The 19,757-nt window shown below is 49.8% G+C and overlaps 1 protein-coding gene across 1 annotated transcript; it reads right to left on the minus strand.

The window, feature by feature from the left end:
* Positions 1 to 681: 681 nt before the first annotated feature.
* On the minus strand, positions 682 to 16,690 carry St6galnac1 (ST6 N-acetylgalactosaminide alpha-2,6-sialyltransferase 1). Its single transcript, XM_023562886.2, has 9 exons — positions 16,107 to 16,690; positions 3,900 to 4,539; positions 3,064 to 3,232; positions 2,719 to 2,890; positions 2,415 to 2,553; positions 2,086 to 2,189; positions 1,804 to 1,893; positions 1,622 to 1,721; positions 682 to 1,487 (listed from the first exon to the last, which is right to left on the minus strand). The coding sequence occupies exons 1-9, from the start codon at positions 16,235 to 16,237 to the stop codon at positions 1,296 to 1,298; spliced, it is 1,737 nt and encodes a 578-aa protein (XP_023418654.1). The 5' UTR covers positions 16,238 to 16,690; the 3' UTR covers positions 682 to 1,295.
* Positions 16,691 to 19,757: the final 3,067 nt, after the last annotated feature.

Raw genomic sequence — 19,757 nt, forward strand, 5'->3', positions numbered from 1 at the left:
GGAAGGTCTGCTGCAGAGTTTTCGGTTTTTTGGGTTTTTTTGGCTTTGATTGTTGTTTTGGTTTGGCTTTGCCCCCTACCGCCTTCGTCCTTTTTTAAAAAAAAAAAAAAACTTTTATTTCATGGGTAACATTTTAGATACACATAACATTCACCAGAGGGAATTTGTACCTGCATTTGATACCTCTCTCCTTTTTTCCCGTTCCCCTCCCCTCCCTCCAACCCCTCTTCCCTCCTTATTTACCAAAGCTCTGTTCCCATTTTTTTTCCTTCTAGTCTTTATTTTTTGTGTTCCTTTTTCCTTTCCCCCTCCCTACTCCCTTGCTCCCCTTCCCTGAGCGCTTTCTTTCTGTTTAGGGTCGTGAGTTCTTTTTGGGTTCCAGTGTCCAAATCCTGGAGACAGAACTCAAAGGCTAAGATAAACTGAAATGGCTTTGGGGAAACCGTGTGTGATGCTGCACACCCATAATCTCAGCACTGGAGGGCCTGAGGCAGGAGGATCCTTGCAAATTGGAAGTCCAGCCTGGGCTACAAAGTGAGCTTGATATCAGCCTGAACTGCAGAGTGAGACCCTGTCTCAAAAGACCAAAAAAAAAGCCATTTAAGGCCAGAAAAGTGGCCCAAGGAAAGGATGACTTCTTTAAAGGGTAAGATAATAAATGTCACATAAATATAAAATGGATTCAGGTCAAATATTTTATTCATTAATGAAAGAACCAGCAAGGAGTAAAAGGTTCAGCAGAGAGTCCCAGCCACAGATACACATTTAGGTGGGCAGGACTGCGAGACCAAGCTCTCTCGTGCTGCTGCTACCCTGGTGACTTTCCCTGAGTTATCAGATCTTTGCACAAAATCTGATTGCATCTTCATAGGCAAGAATCACTTGTCTTATTGGTTTCTACAATACAGTGAGCTGTCAAATAACTCAGGGCACAAGGAGAAGTGCAGTCCTTCTACAACCAAGATGATTGCTGAAAGGATCATCAGATAATTCCAAGATTTTACCATGTCTAAGGAGAAGATCTGGAATTCAAACTCGAGCTAGAAGTCTCTGTATGTTCCGGCTCTTTCCTCTGAGCTTTAGGAAAGCAGAGAGTCCTTTTCTAGTAATTTGGGGCACTGATCACTTATCCCCCCCCCCAATTACAAATCCCCTGAGAAATCCTCATAGCTGTTCCCTGGAGGGCCTGGAGGCTGGCCCAAGCCCTGGGCAGATGGCAGAGGAGCTTCAAGACACCCCCAGCACCCCGTGTTTCTGAGGAGGTAAAGAAGAGACCGTGGAGGCCCAGGCTCCGGTCAGTTCTCCGCTTTGGCAGTTTGGGGGCGCTGGTACAGCCGGATGATGCCTTCGTCATGCAGCCGCTTCCAGACGGCTCTCTCTAACTTGAAGTCATGGTTTATGTAAAAGATGAGTTTTTTCCACGTTTTATCATAATAATGATCAGAAAAGCGCTCATGGCCCTCGGTGATGAAGCCGTAGGCGCTCACCTAGGTGAAGGGTGGAGGAGAGACACGGCCTTCTGGGGGGGGGGGTTGCCTCCCCGTGGGCTAACTCGTGTGCAGGTCTGGGGGCTGGTCGCTGTGGTGCGCATGTGCACTCGGGGCTCATCCTGCAGCCTTACCTGGTCACAGAGCTGCAGGGCTGTGAGCAGCAGGAGGGCGCCCGTGGTGGGTCGGTATATCCTCCAGTGGTTGGTGTTCAGGGTGTTGGACCTCAGAAACCTATAAAATGCCCCAGATCCCAGCTGAGGAGAGCCTTACGGGATAAGAGGCAACGGGTCTTCCACGTGCTTTCTGCTCCCACCTGTTCTTCATGTAGCGGAGAAGGTCTGGGTGTAGCAACAGGTATCTGTCCAAGTGCAAGTCTTCCCGAAAAGCTTCCTGGGGCCTGCGCCTGTGGTCAGGGACGGGTCACTCGGGCTCAGTTCTGCTAGCTGGCCTGAGAGGGCCGAGTCGAGGTCCCAGGCATGACGGGTCCTCCATCTCCAGGCAATAGCCAAGGCTGTCCCCACCAGTCCTACCCTTTGTAGCCACTCGATTCACAGTGCATCGTGGGGTGAGGGCGTGGAAGGAGGAGAGTGGGTACCTGAACCAGAAAAGGTTCTGTTTCACCAGGGTCTGATTCAGAAGCATTGCTTCTAGCCACTCATAGTCCCGGGTGCCTTCCAGGAAATGCAGGTAGCGAATGTCCTGAAGACCAAGACAGCCGGCTCAGAGGAGCGTCCCGGGGGCCGCGGGCTGGGGGCTCCCTTGCCGGCTCCCCCAGGTCTGGTTGCCCTGCCTGCCCGGGGCCCTCGTGTGCACAGAGCCTGTACCAATCACAGGCTCCCTCCACACCCGGGCCCATGTCCCTCTCTGTCCGCAGGCTTGCTTCCTTAGAGTCTGCACAGCCGGGCTGTCTGTCCCTCCGCTCACCTTCCCGACGGGCACCTGCCGGAAACCCCGACCGCCCAGGGACAGCAGCGACTGGGTCAGGGAGAAGGCCGTGAAGCCGTAGAAGGAGGTCCGGGTTCCCACATCCTGCTCGTAGCCTTTAATGAGAGCCCCGCTCAATCTGCATAGAAAGATAAAACTCAGAGCCCGGGGGTGGAAAGGGGCAGGACGGGAGATGCAGAAGCTCGGTGCCGATGCTCTGGAAGCCCAGCCACTGCCCCTTCCAGGTAACTCGGAGGCCCACGCCTGCAGGAGAGGGGCCGGGAGGAGCCCAAGGCCAGCCTACCGGAACACGTAGTCGTGGCTGTCTATCTCTCGGCCGATGTGGGAGTTATTCAGGATGCCACCATTGCCCACCACGGCGCAGGTGATGCAGCGGGAGCTCCCTGGAGGCAGGCTGGCCAGGAGCAGCTGCTGCTGGGGCACGGGTGGGAAGCGGGTCACCACCTTCTGCACCACTGGGACAAGAGGACAGGCTCCATTCAGAGCATTGTGAGGGGCCGGCTTCCGCCATCATCTCCTAGGCCTGGAGGCCCCCAGGAAGGAGGCCGGCTGGAGGGAGGAAGCCCGCGGCCCTGTGCCCAGGCCTGGGGCGCTCACAGCAGCCCCCCTAGGGTGAGGACTCACTCACAGGACTGATTGAGCTCCATGAAGCCAAAGGGAGGTGCGAAGTGTTCCAGGCGCTTCCACTCGCTCTGGTTGAAGTGTCTGGAGTCCAGGAAGAGAGTCAGGTTGGGCAGAAAGAGATTCTGGAGCCATGGTGACTTGGAGGCTTTGACCTTCACTGAGTCAGGGCATGCCTACGTGCAGGAGGGCACAGAGGTTGGGCAGAGAGCACCGGAAGGCCAGGGCCATCGTCTCAGGGCCTGGCAGGCGCTGTCTCCATCCTCCCTCATCCCGCAGCCTCACTGTCTGGGCCCACTGTGGTCCCAGGGGTCCAGGGGAACAGGCACCTCTGGGCAGATACACCTTTGTGTGAGAGATGCCCAGGGGCAGATGCCCAATGTGCCGTGGAGCCAGGGTCCATCTGGCTTGCGTTTGGAACGCAAGGGTGTGAGAGGAAGACTGCGGGTGGGTGTCACTGTGCCTAGTAGCTGGTCAGGGCTGGAAAAGAGTGAAGGAAGGCCTTAGGGTTGGCTTTGAGGGAAAACAAGTCCTTTCAGGGAATGGGGCTGGGTGTGAGGTTGGGGCCTTCGCATCGGTTAGTCCTGCCAGAGGACGAGGATCCGTGTGTCAGGCCCCAGAGCTGGTCGCACTCTCCAGCCTGGATTGGCGAGCCCCTCCCAGGGCCCCACGGAGGCCCCTCCTCACGCACACCTTCCTAGGGGCAGGTGCCCACCGCAGGAAGGAAGGACCGGGCGGGAGCAGTGCAGGGCTGGCAGGCTCGGGCAGCCCAGAGGGGAGGGAGGGACAGCCGCCTCTCTAGAGGGGCAGGAAGGGAGAGAAGAGATGGCAGCACACACTCACCGTCTGCAGACCCCCCACATCAAAGCTGTACTTCTCCTCAAAATCCCACCGGGGCTCTGACTTGAAGTTGGCAGCTTTCAGCCCTGGTGTGGTGGGGCACGGGGAAGGGGCCACGGTGGCCTCCGCCGCCTTCTCTTTAGCTGGGACAGTGGCTGTGGTCTTTGCTTTCTCTCTGACTATTGTTGTCATTACTCCTGTGGTGGCCAACGCTTTGCCCTGGTTCCTTGTTAACACTGCCCTTGTAGCTGTCAGCCTCCCGTTCTGGTCCCCACTGTTCCTTGTCTTCATGTCCTGAGTCTGTAACGTCAGTGTCTCTGTCCCAATGGAGGACATCTCCTTGCGCTGACCTCTGGGTGGCAGTGCGTCCACCTGGGTTTTCTCTTCTCCCTGTCTCTTCAGTAATGCTGCCCTCGCTGTGCCAGGGACCATCTCCTGCTTCCACTGTGGTGCCTGGGTGGCCTCTGCCCTCCTGTTCCCATTAGCCAGGTGGACTATGAGCCTAGGGTCTGTGTCCAGGGAGCTGTTCTCGTGCACTGGCTCTGCACGGACACTTGTCCTCTGTTGCAGGATGGGAGCCAGGGACATAGAGTTTTGCAGTGACTTCCAAGCCCACTTTACATTGTTCCACGAATACTGATACCTAGGGACATAAACAATTTCGATGAAGGCGGGAGACCGTGGAAAGAGTATAACTACTGTTCACTTGTGTGCCTCAGATGGACTTTAAAACAGCGTCTGCAGCAGTTACACTGAGCCCTTCAGCCCTGCGTCTGGAAAGTTGCCTCCGAGCCGTACCCGCACCTGGGCAACAACAGGAGTTCGGGGCACTGCAGCTGGATGCCAAGAACGAAGCTGAAAGGTCCCCCAATTAAAGTGTGTTTGTGGAAACACAGGGCATCCCTCACGGAGATGCAGGATTTCAGAGGCAAAAGGTGGAAGGCCTGAGTGAGAGAAACCAGGAACACAGCAGCACCCCAGGGCTGGAGGAAGCAGCGCGCCCCTGCCTGAGGTGAGAGCTCATTTGTCAGTCCACCATGTGGGCATCAGGGGCTACTGAATTACGCAGTGCGGTGGGGAAGGGTGTTGAAGGATGGCCGCGCGTGGGGTGTGGTCTGATTTCAGGACTTTTCTAGCAGCGGCTGTAGAAGATAGATTCCAGGGATGGTCTGAGTTCTGGTAGGAAAGGTTTCTGGCTCCGGGGACTGTTTTCTCTTTCTGACATGCATGCATGTATCTGTCTGTTTATACCATTCTTCTTTTTATTTATTTTTTGTGTGTGCTACATTTTATTAATCAATGTCAGCCCTTTTTAATTTTTGCCTTGAAACAGTCTCACTAAATTGCTAAATGTTTCAGGCTGAGTTTAAATTTGTAACCCTTCTGCCTCAGCCTCCCAGGACACTAAGATTACACATGAGCACCACCACATCTGGCCCATTCTCTTTCTGAGTCACGTGGAACTGATTTACCAAGCCAAAAGAAAGAGCACAAACCTGGCAGTTCGGCAGACCTGAGTGAAAGTCTGAGCACTTCCATTTATTAGCTCATGTGACAGGGAGAACTCAACCCCCCTGACTTAGTTTTCTTAGCTGTAAAATGGGCTGCTGCCTCTTGATTCTGAGTGAAGTCTCTGTGTGCGAACTGACAGTGTGGGCCGGGCAGTGGGCACATGTGCAAAGCGTAGTCCTCATTGAAGAGTAGTTCCCTCCCTCCCACGATTCTTCTTTTCCAGCATTTGGGCACATGCGAGTGCTGTTCACCCGCGCCCCAGCTCCCCTGGCGGCCACTGTGATCCCCACCACTGCCTAATTCAGCAGTTACCATTCATTCTTAGCTGCAGTGAGTATTTCCCAAGAGCTTTGTGTAAGACTACACATTCCAATGGCGCCTCGGCTCACAAACTTAATTTGTTCCACGATTCTGGAAGAGATGTTCATCACCCACCTGATGCAGAATTTGCAAATACTAATGAAATTTTGCCAAACCAAACTGTTTGCAAACAAGAGCGTTTGTGAACCGAGGTGCCACTGTACCGGGGCCTTCGTGATGGGCTCAGCCACACACATCCTTCCCCTCAGAGCCAGGGATCCAGAGGGGATGACAACTGGCACACAAATAAACGTCAGGCTGTAACTAGAAGAGGTGCTGGGCAAGGGTGGTGCCCGATGAGACGTGGCAGCCTCTCAAACTCAGTTTCCCGCAGTGATGCTGGTGACGTTTCCTGTTTGTGATTGTGGAGGGAAATGCCACCTCCTTTCCCATCCTCATCCTGTCACCGTGCCACATGACACTGTGTCAGAGCTTTCAGAAGGTCTCCTGAGTCCAGAAGGAAATGGTTTCAAACAAAAGCAAGTAGAATTGGAAATATTTACATGAGACATACAAATGAACATCTCATTCGACAAATGTTTACTAAATGTCTATTCTGTGCAATGTGCCGTGTAGATATCAGGAATACAAATTTGAATAAGGCCCAGACCTCAGACTTACGAGACACACAGCGATTGTTATCGGAGGCAAAAGACAAAGGAAATAAAAATCTTTTATTGCTTGAGAAACACATGACCATTCCAAGACAGTACATGAAGCCAGCGAAAGACTACGGAAAATACTTCCTCCCGGCTTCCCTCCTGAGCCGCAGCCAGCCTTCGGGGCTGACACCACACTTTCTGCCTTCCTCAGCCCGGAACAAACACTTTGTTCTGATCTTCCACAAGGGGCACTCTGTTCTGACCTTGAAACCCAACCAAGACCTAAATTCCCTTAAGGCTGTGAGCAAAGTGTGAACAGTGCAGGCACGGAGGCCGTGTCTATAACCCCAGCACTCGGGAGGCTGAGGCAGGAGGATCCCTGAGAGTCCACGGCCAGCCTGAGCTATTGTAGCAAGACCTTGTGTCAAAACAACAACAAACCCAGCCAACCAACGAACAGAAACTATCAAATGTTCTTGGTTGTTATGTGGCCGTTGTCCTAACATACACACACTCTCTCTCACATTTAGTTGGCCTCATGTAGAAAATGCCTCTGCCTTTGTTCAGCTCTACAAGGAGAGATATTTCAGACCAGAAAGAAGCAAGAGGCTGTATGGCAGGTTGGATCGAGACACAGAATATCTTGAAAAGGCTAATAGCATTCAAGCCCCAGTTTCTTTATTTCATTTTTCATTTCAATTAAAAAAAGCAAAGGATAGCTGGACATGTCTGTAAGCACTCAGGAGGCTGAGGCAGGAGGATCGTTGTGAGTCTGAGACCAGCCTGGCCTGAACTCAAGGCCGGCCTGCACTGCATAGAGAAACCCTGTCTCAAAAAGCCAGACAGACAGACAGACAGAAAGAAAGAAAGAAAGAAAGAAAGAAAGAAAGAAAGAAAAAGAAAAGCAAAGGAAATGTCTCATAAGGATAGAAAGGGTCCAAAGCAAGAAGTGGCTAGCCCCCCAGAGGCCGAGGACCAGCACACACTCTGAGCGGCTCCCCGCTTTTTTACCTGTCCTCCACTTCTGCTTGCTTTTCTTGACTTCCCTTTCTGCAGGGCTACTCCTGCCTCTGCAGCCACAGTGGTGGCAGAAGGTGGTCACCCTGTCGCATCCCCTGGGGACTGGTGACTCTTGGTCCCTAATTCTTCAGGCTTTGGAGAAAGCTTGGCCTATTTGGATTCCATCTCCGTCCCCACGCAGGGGCCTGGGTCACACAGTGTGACATCCTGGGGCCCACGTTATGCACAGGAGGAGGGCAGTTTCCGCAGGAAGAGGGGGATTTTGTCTCCTGGGCTGCCCAGACCGGAGACCCCTGAGGCATCCACTGTGTACCTCAGTTCAGAGGGGAAAGCCGAGGTACGGCTTCTGGTTTCGGGGCAGGAAGCTCTGAGGGCTGAACCTCACAGCCCAGCAAAGCCCGCATTTGCCTGGGCCACTTGGAAAAAGGAAACCTAAGGGTCCATTTGGTGTAGCAAGCAGTTCTGTGACTTGTGTGAAGGTCTGGCCCTAACCTCTCACCCTGGAGCCCACTTCTCCGGCACTCTGGTGAACCCCACTCCCGCCATACTCAGGCTGCACGGGTGTGGCTTTCCAGCCTGAAGGGGATCTCCCTGTGACTGTGGGGGTCAGAGGATGAGGGGGATGTTCTTCACGTCTCAGGCCCTGTTGCACGGACCGATGACTGTGTGTTTAGGGCTCACATGGGCCCCAAAGAAATAAGGCACCCTCTCCAGAGTGCTGTCTACAGGCAAGAGGCCCAGGGAGTCCCTAAAGACAATTCTGTCTGCGACACTCCAATCGCTTGATGACTTGCCACATTTTTACTGGAGGTCACGGTAATGAACTAGGTAATGACAAAATTAAGTTTCACTTAATTCCCTGTAATTAAGTAACCCCATGATTTCTAGAGTGTTTATGCAGGTATTTCCGGAGTCTCATGCATGGAATTTACTTCCTGCATAAACCGTGTCTATATACTGAGCATCCTACATTCATTCAGAGAGAGCCTGACGTCAGACACCTCCGGCAGGACTGGATTAGCAAATGGGTTTGTTTATTAAAAGCACCTGCACAGATAACAGGTCAAGTAATTATGGGTGGTACCCAAGCAAAAAGCAATTTAATTTAATACCTCTGACCTAGTTGAGAGATAAAGATAAAAAGTGTTGCACTTAAAAATAAATTTATCATTAACAAGGATAACTCAGCTCTATTGGATAAAAGTAACACAGAGAATAATTATCCGGCAACCTCCTCTTCCTGCGTTCTTTTTGGATTTTTCCTCTTTTATAATATTGAGTTTCAGTGTGTGTAATATATTTTGATCCTGCCCTCCTCCCCTCCCTCTCTACTCCTCAGTACACATCACCAAGGGAACCTGGAGGACAAAATGTCAAAAGGCTCCAGGTTCATTCATTCATTCATGCATGTGGCCATGGACAGCATGGCAAAAGCAGTATTTTCCCAAAGCTATAGAGCTGCCAGGTTGGTGGTGGTGAACCCATGGCTCCCATGTCACTGGACTGTCCTTTTAAGACAAAAGATGTTGCTGTAGAGTTGTTTTCTCCTAATTAAACCCTCAGTATCCAGGTTTCATTGCAGGGTTGGCGCTTTGCATTAATAAGTGGATATTGGGTTGCAGTTTGAGCCTTCATTTCTGGAAGGTTCTCTGGCACTCTAGACACAAAGAAATGTTGAAATCAGGATGCTGAAGGCTATTCAAACAGAAATTTGAGAATAATACCCCAAATCAAAGATCACACACTAATAAATCTGCTAAGAGTAGATTGCTTTATTGAGGACAATGTTCAAAGGACTCCTTTGATTCGCTAAGCGATCTTGCACCTGGGCTTCCCTGGACCCAGCACTGGCTGGGCCCCTCCCCAACTCCTCTCCTCCTGCCCTTAACCCTTGGACTCCCCTCCTCCCTACGGCTGAGCCTTCTAACCTCAGCTGCTCTGTCCCGTAGACCTGTGGTTTCCTGTGCTGTCCACACTGGCTTTCCAGCCCCACTGTAGGGTCTGATCAGCTCTTAAGGCATGCCTTTTGTATCTGAAGTGGAAATTAGCCATTCAGCTTTTTTAAAAAAATTTCCCCCAGTTTCCATTTGGTATAATAAACAGCTCTGTAACCTAAAGCATCTTTTTGCTCCTTTGAGAAATCCTTGGAAGTGTTTGTTTGTTTGTTTATGTGAGTGAATGAATGACTTACATTTTAGAATTTTCCATTGAAACTTTAGAGAAGCTTATGAGCTACCTCAATAACTAAAAGCTACAGAGTTGCTTTAGTTACTTTTGCATGCTGGAAAAAAACCTGCAGAAATCTGTATTTTGTTATTTTGAATTTTTTTCTATGCCAAATTCAATTTGTTTGTTTTTCTCCATATAAATTTGAATGGGGAGATACTAGTTGGGGTATTATACTCTGGGAGTAAAGAGAAAACATTTCAGACAGAAAGCAAATGCTTGCATAGCTGGATCCAATTTCCAGGGCTCTCCCTTCTCCCCAAGGAGCTCTTGGGCTAGAATTACTGATGGTGAGCTGGTTTGGAAGTGGGATGGTCTTTCTCTCTAAAACACACAAGTGCACAAAAACACACAGCACTCCCCTGACTCAGAGGGGTGAAAACAATTTAGGAGACTTAAAGAGACTTAAAAAGACCTTGAGGAGGGCAGGGGTTGGTGGCACCAAGCTAAGCAGGCAAGGAAATGCTTTGAGCAAAGCAGTGGCAGGTGCCTGCCAGGCTCTTCCATAAACAGTGCTGGGAAAACTGGGTGTCCACACACAGAAGAATGAAACGAGATACATTCTCTCTCCACGCTCCACACTAACCTCAAGGTGGATCAAAACTGGAAACTGCTGAACTGCTAGAAGAAAACACCAGGGCAACGTTTTAGGACATCGGTATGGTCAATGGTTTTTTTTATAAGGCCCCACAAGTACAGCGACCACGGCAAAAATAGACAAATGGGTCATATCAAGCTAAAAACTTTCTGTGCAGCAAAGGAAACACTAGATAGAGAGAAGAGACAATCTATAGAATGGCAGAAAATGTTTGCATACTATCCATCTGGGCACGGTGGGCATGGTGGTACATGCATTTGGGAGGCTGAGGCAATAGGACTGCTGAGGGCTAGAGGCCAGCCTGGGCTACAAGTGAGACCCTGGCTCAAAAAAACAGAAACAAACAAACAAAACCAAAACAATAAAACTACCTATCTGGTAAAGATCAGTACCCAGAAAGATAGATATAGGAACAGATAGATTTCAAACAACTAAACAAACAAATAAACCTAAATGATAGCATTGCAAATAGACAAATGACTTAATAGACGTCTCAAAAGAAGTCATAGGAATGGCTAACCAGGCTAGGTGTGATAGCGCCTGTCCGTAATCCCAGCACCCAGGAGACTGACGCAGGAAAAGCACAAATGTGAGTCCCTCCTATTAGTGATATCCTGTCTCAAAATTTTGTTTTGTTTTGTTTTTTATTTTTGTCTTTTTCCTTTTTATCGGTACCGGGGATCGAACTCACGACTGCCTGCTTGCAAGGCAGGCGCTTATGCCGCTGAGCTAAATACCCAGCCCCATCCTGTCTCAAAATTAATAATAACAATAATAAAAGGCTGGGGATGTAGTTCAGTGTGAAGGCCCTGCATGCATCCCCAATGACACACGCGCACACACCCGTACGGGCTAACTATATGAAAAAGTGCCTAAGATCACTGAGCACTAAAGAAATGCAAATCAGAGTCCTGAGCGAAGCAAAGCTGACTTTTACAGTCTGCTGGGATGAAGGAGAAAATCTTACGCACCGGTGACCAGATGCGCATTAGTGTAGCCAGTAGGGATAATATTACCACGGCTCCTCAAAAAATGAAAGCAGAATTGTTACAGGATCCAGCCCCACGCTGGGGTAGAGAGCCACAGAAAATGACACCAGTGTATCTAGGGGACACCGGCACCCCTGTGTCTAGGAGAGCACCATTCACAGCAGCCCAGGTATGGAGCCAGAAAGTGATGAGGGATAGATGAACGGAGGTGGAAAGTGTGGGGTCCGCACAGTTCGGTAAATCCAGCCGCACACGAGCAAAGCCCTGTCCTTTGGGGCAGCATGGATGGAACTGGGGCACGTGATGCCAAGTGAGCTAAGCCGGCACAGAAAAATAGCCCGTGTTCTCCAGCATGCATGGCGGCTAAAACAGTGGGCTCCACAGATATAGAAGGCAGAAAAAGTAGGGGCTAAAGGGGCTGGGAGGGGGGCCGGCAATGGGAGGAAGAGGGCTGGCGTAGCCCAGGGGCAGGCTCCTGCGTGGCTTGCAGGAGATCAGCAGTACGGGCCAGGAGGAGCGTGTTCCATGGCACAGGAATGCGACTGCAGCGTGGCCGCTTCTTTCTGTATAAAGAACTAGAAAGGAGACACGGGGAGATTCCCAGCACAAAGATCCGTGTTTAAGGAGAGAAAGACACTACTTTACTGTCGTTAGATCGTGATGCACAGGAATAATATAGGGATCACCTATCCTCTACTTCATGAGTTTGTACAATTATGTTCCAATGTTTTAAAAAGAAAGAATTACAGACCTAGGAAAAGACTCGTGGCAATCTGGCTAAAAACTCTCCTGAACCAGGGTTGTTTGAAGCAAAACTGACTTTTACAACCTATGTATGGTGCCAAAGGGGAAAAAGTCAAACCTGACAGTGAAATTTATTTCAGGAGCTATCTCAGGTTGATCTACATGTATTGATTGGTTGATTGGTTTTGGGGGACAGAGTCGCACCACGTACAGTAGTTCAGGCTGGCCTTGAACTCATGGTGACCCTCCTGCCTCAGCTTCCAGAATGCTGGGACTACAGGCAGGCACCACCACACCTAGCTTTGGTGATACTTCTATCGTGGCATCTTTGAGATCATGATCTTAGGGGTGCAGGGAACAGTATTTCTCTTTCCCCTGTACCCCACCCTGCAAATCTGCCACTGGGCAGGCAGAGAAAGGAGAAAGTAAATGGGTGGACGGGCAGCACCTGCTCTCTGTCGAGGCAGAGTCCTCTCTGGGTAACACAGCCTGGGCCATACTCCAGTGTCGGGGTCAGGCTTCCATCATTCCTGTTTCCTGAGGATGAACTGAGCCAGGCACCCCCAGCCCCACTGGGGTAACATGGGAGGGGTGGCCATGTGCCACCCTGCAGATGTCACCGACCCATGGCTACTTGGGTGCTTGAAGTATTGAACTTGAGCCTGAGAGAAACTGGGAGGCTGAGGCAGGAGGATCACCACAAGTGCAAGGGCAGCCTGAGCTACAGAGTGAATTCCAGACCAGACAAGGGGGGAAGGAGGGGACAAACTGCTGTAACTCCTCCAACCCTGTTTGCTGTGAATTCCAGTCTCTCTGTCTTTTCTTCCTGTCTCCGCTGACCTTACTCAGGGTCTCGCTGTCTGTGTCCTATACCATGGCACCAGCCTCTAAGCTCTCTAAACTCTCTACTCAGAGCCCTTTCCTGCTGCCACCCAGCCTCATTTGATCAAGTTATTGTTTGTTTTAAAATTTCTGACGGGGGCCGGGGATATAGCTAGGCGGCGCAATGCCTGGCTGGCAAGCATGAGGTCGTGAGCTGGATTCTTGGTACAAAAAAAAAAAAAAAAAAGAATCTGACAGTTCCAGCATAAAGTTTAAACTTTGGAGCTTTTTTTCTTTGAGACATAAAGAATGCAGTTCAGGCTGGCCTTGAGTGAAAGGCTGAGTCTAGCCAGCTTGCTTGGGCTCGTCCTGGTGAGCGGGCTGTGAGGTGGGGGTGACATTCTCTCTACTTCAGAGGCTGAAGAAGTCATTACACCCAGCACTCTCCGAGACCATTGCCAGGGCCGGGGTGGGAGCTGCCACACAGCACTGGCCGAAGGGTCCACCAGGTCCTGTTCCCAAAGGTGTCCTGAGTCCCCCAGCTCTGGGCTTCCACCTACACTGCTCCCTTAGCTGGCCACATCCCGCTCCTGCAGCGTCACACAGCCTCCAGGTGACGTGCAGATGGCGCCTTCCGGGTTCATCCTTCCAATTTGTTCACAGCCCCGGTCCTATTTGACTTCATCACCATGTTTGACTTTATTAGAGGGTGAGACAACCGACATTGTCCTTCCTTGCCAAGACCCCTACCAACATCTTACACAAAGGTATTGCCAGTAATAATGCTACAGGCGCCACTTTTTTGGGCAGTGTTGGGGATGAGCCCAGAGTCTCCCACATGCCAGGCAAATGCTTTACTGCTAAGCCGCATCCCAGTCCTTCTCTATGTATCTTTCCTCCATTAGACCTTAAACCCTCTTTGAGCTAGCAAGAAAATGCCATTTGCAGCCAAAATTCCATGCTTAAATATCTGTTTTGCTATTTCCAGGTGGGGTAGAAATAATCTTTAATTTTTTTTAGCCTCATTTTTGTCTTTTTTTTTTTTAAACAAAGTCTTGCTCTGTAGTTGAGTCTGGCCTCGAATGCATTATGGAACCCCGGCTGGCCTCAGACTTGCAGTGGTTCTCCTGTCTCAGCCTCCAGAGTGCTGCGGTCACCGGTGTGTACCACTATGCCTGCCTCATTTTCATCATCTTTGGAAAGAAATAAACATACTAAACTTGAAAACAGTTGTGAAAGTCAGAACAATACACAGAAAGTGCCTGGGGTGCGGGTTACTTTGGAAGGTCTCTGGTTCTGAAGTGATAATAACCTGTCATGAAAATGGGTGATGCCACCCTGGTTAGGACCCCAAGAACAGTTCACAGCTCCCTTCCACCAGATTTCTTGTTACCACTGCCAAAACAGCCCCAAGAGAAGAACGTGCCATGACCAGTCTCTAAACTGCAAAATTTATGGTCACTTTTGCCTCTGTCTTCCTTCTCCTTCTTTGAAATACCTTTTATCTCCTTTTCTATACTGGAGATTGAATGCAGAAAGTACTGAGCTAAATCCCCAGCCCCTGGATTACTTTTAAAACACCTGTCTTGCCAGGCCACCTCTCTGGCCGAAAGCGCCCGGAGGTGACCCTGTGGCCCATCCTCTCTCCTCACATCGGCAGCCATGCTGTGAGGCCTGCTCTCTGCCACTCAGCCAGGTTACCGCACTCATCTGAGGCGGGGCTTCTCACCTGCACGCCTTTCCTGTCTCTCAAGCTCTCTATTTTCTTTGACACCTTCCACGGAGACCTTCCAGAAACTTCTGAGGCCGGGAAGAGAGCTCAGCAGCCCAGCACCTGCCTGGCAAGCATGAGGTCCTAAGTTTGATTCTTGATACCAAAACCAACACAATAAAATAAATTTCTACTCAATTAACTTATTAAGTGTTTTAGAAGCACAGAAACACTGATAGAAGAAGACATGCTTATAAAAGCCTCAAAGGAATGTGAATAGTGAGTGGCATCCAAGTGCCCACCCAAAGTCCCAACCCTCAAATGCCAATCACTGGGGAGTGGTTAATGAAACTATCTATTCTGCAAAATGCTGTGCAGCTATTTAAAAAGGAGGCGGTCAGGCTGGGTGCAGCGGCAGGCACCTGGAATCCCAGATTATTGGAGGGAAAACAGGAGGATGGCAGTTTTGAGGCCAGACTTGGTAAATTAGTGAGATCTTGTCTCAAAGTAAATAAAAAAGGGTAGAGATATCACCCAGGAATAGAGTGCCCCTGAGTCAATGCTCAATACTGACAAAAAAAAAAAGATGGAAGAGGAGGAAGAGGAAGAGGAAGGAGTCCATGTGTTGGTACTCCTTGACATAGTGAGATTTAAAACCCAAGGAGCAGCATGGACAGTGAGATATGTGGACTACGGCCTTGTCTGGTACAGAAGGAAGGTGCTCAGGCCCGGGGCTCTAAATGCCTGGGTTTGAACCCTGGCCCTTGGCAATATCGGCAGGGATCTGAGGGATTCTCCTTACTTCTGGTCTCAGTATCCTCAAAATCATGGCTATGCATGAGTTCATTTCCAGAAGGTACTTAGAGCAGGGCCCAGGGCAGAGCCAGTGCTCTGGAAGCATTAGCGACAATAATAACATAAAATTCTGCTCCTACCAAAGCATCACAAGTGGTCCGCGCGAGGCGAGAGTGAGGGACCCTTACCTCTTGTTTTGCTTTTCTATTTTAACTCTGTGAAAGCCTCAGTTACTCTCAAGTGTTGACAACAGCAAAGGACTGAATGGCTCGTGAAAGAAATAATGAAGGAAATTGATGTTTAAGACATTTAATCGAGGAGGAAAAGGCTCTCTCCCTGGTGGAGATGTGTTTGTTTTTCTAAGAAGGCTGGTGATTAAGCCGGATGCAGATGGGAAAACGGCCTGACTGAGGTCTCCCATTTCACTGACTAACTTCTTAGGGTACGGCGTGCAAGCCATTGGGGGTCCCCAGGATCATCCTTCACTTCAGGACGCGGAGAGTGGTGTGTGGGAACCTCACTGCTCTGACTACTGGCGGTCCCAGGAGAGGAAATAGGCTTCTTCCCACCCTGCGCTCTGCGTGGGACCACAGCCTGCAAGTGCTCCGGGGGCCACACCTCTGTCACCTCTGGCCCCTCACCCCTCCGGCCCCTCATCTCCCCTGAGCTTGCCCATGGCTGTCCCTGCCCTGCAGTTCTCTATGACATCCTTGACCCCGACCCTCACATGGTCGCAGAAGTGGCCCGCAGTTCCCCAGGCCACGCTGGACTGCAGCTTTTCACAGTGTCCCCTCATGAAATCTGCAGGGCGTGGGAAGGTCCGAGTCTTACCTGGATGGCTTCGTGCTACGCTCCTTAATGAAGGAGGGCAGGACGAACAGGAAGAGGAGCAGCAGAGCCAGAAGCAAGAGCCACAGGACCCCGTGGCCCAGGTGGCCGCGTCTCCGCAGACAGGACCTCATGCTGGTGGGCCGGCACCTACGGGAAACGTCTTCTGCACATCCTGGGGCTCACTGCTGTCTGCTGGCCAGGACGCCCGCCCTTCCCTGGCTGCAGAGGAGCCGCCTTTTCAGCTCTGGGAAGGCTCAGAGGCTGTTGAGGCTTGAAGGAAGAGAAACCTCCTTTTGTTCAAACAAGTTCACCTTTTTTTTCTTTTCCAGTCTCTGAAGTCAATTTCTGGACATAGAACTTTACGAGAAACGAACATAGGTTGCATGCACCTTGCTTTCTCTCGGGCTACTCAGTTTCCTTGCCTCATCTTCATAGAAATGGTGTGGTCCCGAGGCCGCTCCGGGGGCAGGGTGTTCTCGTGTCCCCGTTTCACCCCTGAAGAAACCTCGGCAAGCTAGCAGGTGCCCGGGCGTGGAGGGAGCCAGAGTCCGGGGTTGTGTTCCTCCCCATGGCACAGTAGCATCGTGGAGAAATCATTAACTCTGCAGAAGAAAGAAAAGCAGCGCAGACTCTGGGGGTGGGGTGGCAGGGAATGGACAGTCGAGAGCAATAAAACTAAGCTCAGGTTTCTAGGTTTGGAGAAAGGGACAGATTCAGAGGAGCAGCCCTGCACGAGGGACTGCGGACCATTGCTTCGGTGCCCTGGAGCGCACAGGTCTTCTCAACAGGGATGCTGGGAAAGCGCCCCTCGGAAGGGAGCGACTCAGAAGGACTGGGGGGACGCGAGTTCTTTGCCCACACCAGGCAGTGAACCAGACTCCTACAGTGTCCCCTCCTCTACCCAAAGCCCTTGGCCTTAACCCACGGGGTGCACCCAGAAATGCCTCTGCCACTGCCCAGGGAGGGCCTCAGAGCAGAGAGGACAATCTCCTTCAGCACTGACCCATATGCATAATCAGTCCCTCTTCTCTCTCTCTCTCTCTCTCTCTCTCTCTCTCTCTCTCTCTCTCTCTCCCTCCTTTTCTCACCCCTCCCTCCGCCCAAGGAGTAAATGCTCATCAAACACTGACTTTATAAACATTTTGTGAATAAACCTGTGTCAATTCCTAACTCACTTTGGCCTGAGTCGCCCTGGACTCCGAATCCTCCCGGGCACTTGGCAGGTTGCAGTTACATACCTCCTGCGTCCCAGTGCCCGTTTTTGGTGCTGGGCAGAAGAAAAGCACATGAAGAGGCTTTTGCATACCAACCAGCAGCCCGTGCAGCCTGAGCAGGGCGTCCCTCTCCTCTCAGCCCGGCTCGGGAGCAGGGATGGGGGTCAGCATGCCCTGACAGCCTCAGGGGTGGAGGCTCCCGCTGAGAGCACCCGAGGGCACCTCTGGCTGCCTCGGGAGCCTCCGAGGTGGTTGAACTGGAAATCTGAAGCCCAGCTGAGGAGTGGGGAGGCGGTGGGGGTTCCTCCAGAGTTCATTTCCTGGTTTTCTCAGGTTTAAAGCTGCACCATGTGCCAGGGAAGAATGTGAGACAGAGAACATGCATCAGGGGGACTGGCTCTGGATATTACCAAAAGTCTTAGGTTTGGTCAGATTTACTTTTCTCTCCTTTTTAAATGGAAACTTTTGACTTCTTTATGTACCAGCAGCCAACAGGTGAAAACATACCTACCGACAAGATTTGTTAAAAGATAATCCACAGGAACAAGACATGAATGTGCCATTCTTACTGCATAGAGATCTGGGAACATTAGTAAGAGCAACTAGAAAAGAGGAATAAATAAAAGGGGAAGATTGGGAAAGGAGGAAGTTAAATTATCATTATTTGCGGATAACATTATACTCGATATAGAAGACCACAAAACTTCCACGAAAAGACTTCTAGGCTTAATAAGCAAATTCAGTAGCATGGCTGGATCCAAAGTCAGCACTCAAAAATCAATAGCCTTCCTGTACACAAATAATAAACTCACTGAGAGACAAATTAGGGAAGCGACACCTTTCACAATAGCATTCAGAAAAATGAAATACTTAGGAATCAAAGGAATGAAAGAAATAAAAAACCTTCAGGCCGAAAACACAGTACTCTGGAAAAGGAGACTGAGGAGGATGTCAGAAAACGGACAGCTTTCCCTTGTTTTTCGGTAGGAAGAGCCAATCTAGTGAAAATGGCCATGCTTCCAAAACTGTTGTGTAGATTTAATGCCATCCAAATTAAAATTCCAGTAGCATTATCTCATAGAATTAGAGAAAACAATCCTAAAATTTATTTGGAACCAGAAGAGACCTAGAACAGCAAAGATATTTCTGGGTAATAAAGGCAAGGCAGGAGATATCACAATCCCAGACTTAAAAATACATTACAAAGCTACTGTGATAAAGACAGCATGGTATTGGGGGGGGGAACAGACCCAGAGACCAATGAAACAAAATAGAGGATGCAGAAACAACTCCAAACGCAGCCATCTTATCTTTGACAAGGGAATCAAACACATTCACTGAGCAACAGCCTCTTTTATAAATGGTGCTGGAAATAGAGGTTTTCTACATGCTGAAGATTAAAACTACAACCATATTTTCAACCATGCACTAAACTAATATTGAAATGGATCAAATATCTAAATATCAAAATAGAAATACTGAATCTGCTGTAATATAGAGTAGGTAAAAGATCTATTGAAGAGTTACCTACTATAGGCAAAGACGTTATGAACAAAACCCCAGTCACACAGGAAATATACAAAGAATCAATAACTAGGATCTTATTAAAAAGCTAATGCAAGCAAAAGAAACCACCAACAGAATGAAGAGACAACCTACAGTGTGGGAAAAAAATTTTGCCAGCTATTCCTCAGACAAAAGACTAAGGGGCTGGAGGTTTAGCTGAGCGGCATAAGTGCCTGCCTTGCAAGCAGGCAGTCGTGAATTCGATCCCCGGTACCGATAAAAAAAAAAAAAAAAGACTAATACCTAGAAAACATAAAGAACTCAAAAAAATCAGAACCCCCACATTTTAAAGACCCAATCAAAAAATGGCATCTGATGGGGCTTTAGCTCGGTGGCATAAGCGCCTGCCTTGCAAGTGTGCGGTCATGAGTTTGATCTGTGGTACCGATAAAAACTAAAAAGACAAAAAAAATTTATAAGATGGCATCTGAAATGAACAGACATTTTCAGATGAAGAAGTAGAAACAACAAATAGATATATGGAAAAACGTTCAGCATCACTGATCATTCAAGAGATGCAAATTAAAATAGCACTGACATGGCTGAGCATGGGGCACATGCCTGTAATCCCAGCACCTGGGAGGCTGAGCCAGGAGTGTCCCAGCCTGAGCTACGTAGTGAGATCCTGTCTCAAAGAGAAAAAAAAAAAAAAACACAAACACTTTCCATCTCACTCCAGAAAGAATGGTTATTAAGAAATCAACCAGTAACAAATGCTGGCAGGGCTGTGCGGAAAATGGAACCCTTCTCCACTGTTGGCAGGAGTGTAGACTGGTGCAACCAATGTGGAAATCAGTGTGGAGATTCCTCAAAAAACTAAAACCAGAGGTTCCATTTGACCCACCCATCACCCTTCTTGGTACCTTCCCAA

The sequence above is a fragment of the Cavia porcellus genome, unplaced genomic scaffold (genome assembly GCF_034190915.1).
Source record: "Cavia porcellus strain 051 isolate PalLab524CR breed Dunkin Hartley unplaced genomic scaffold, mCavPor4.1 scaffold_32, whole genome shotgun sequence".
NCBI lineage: Eukaryota > Metazoa > Chordata > Mammalia > Rodentia > Caviidae > Cavia > Cavia porcellus.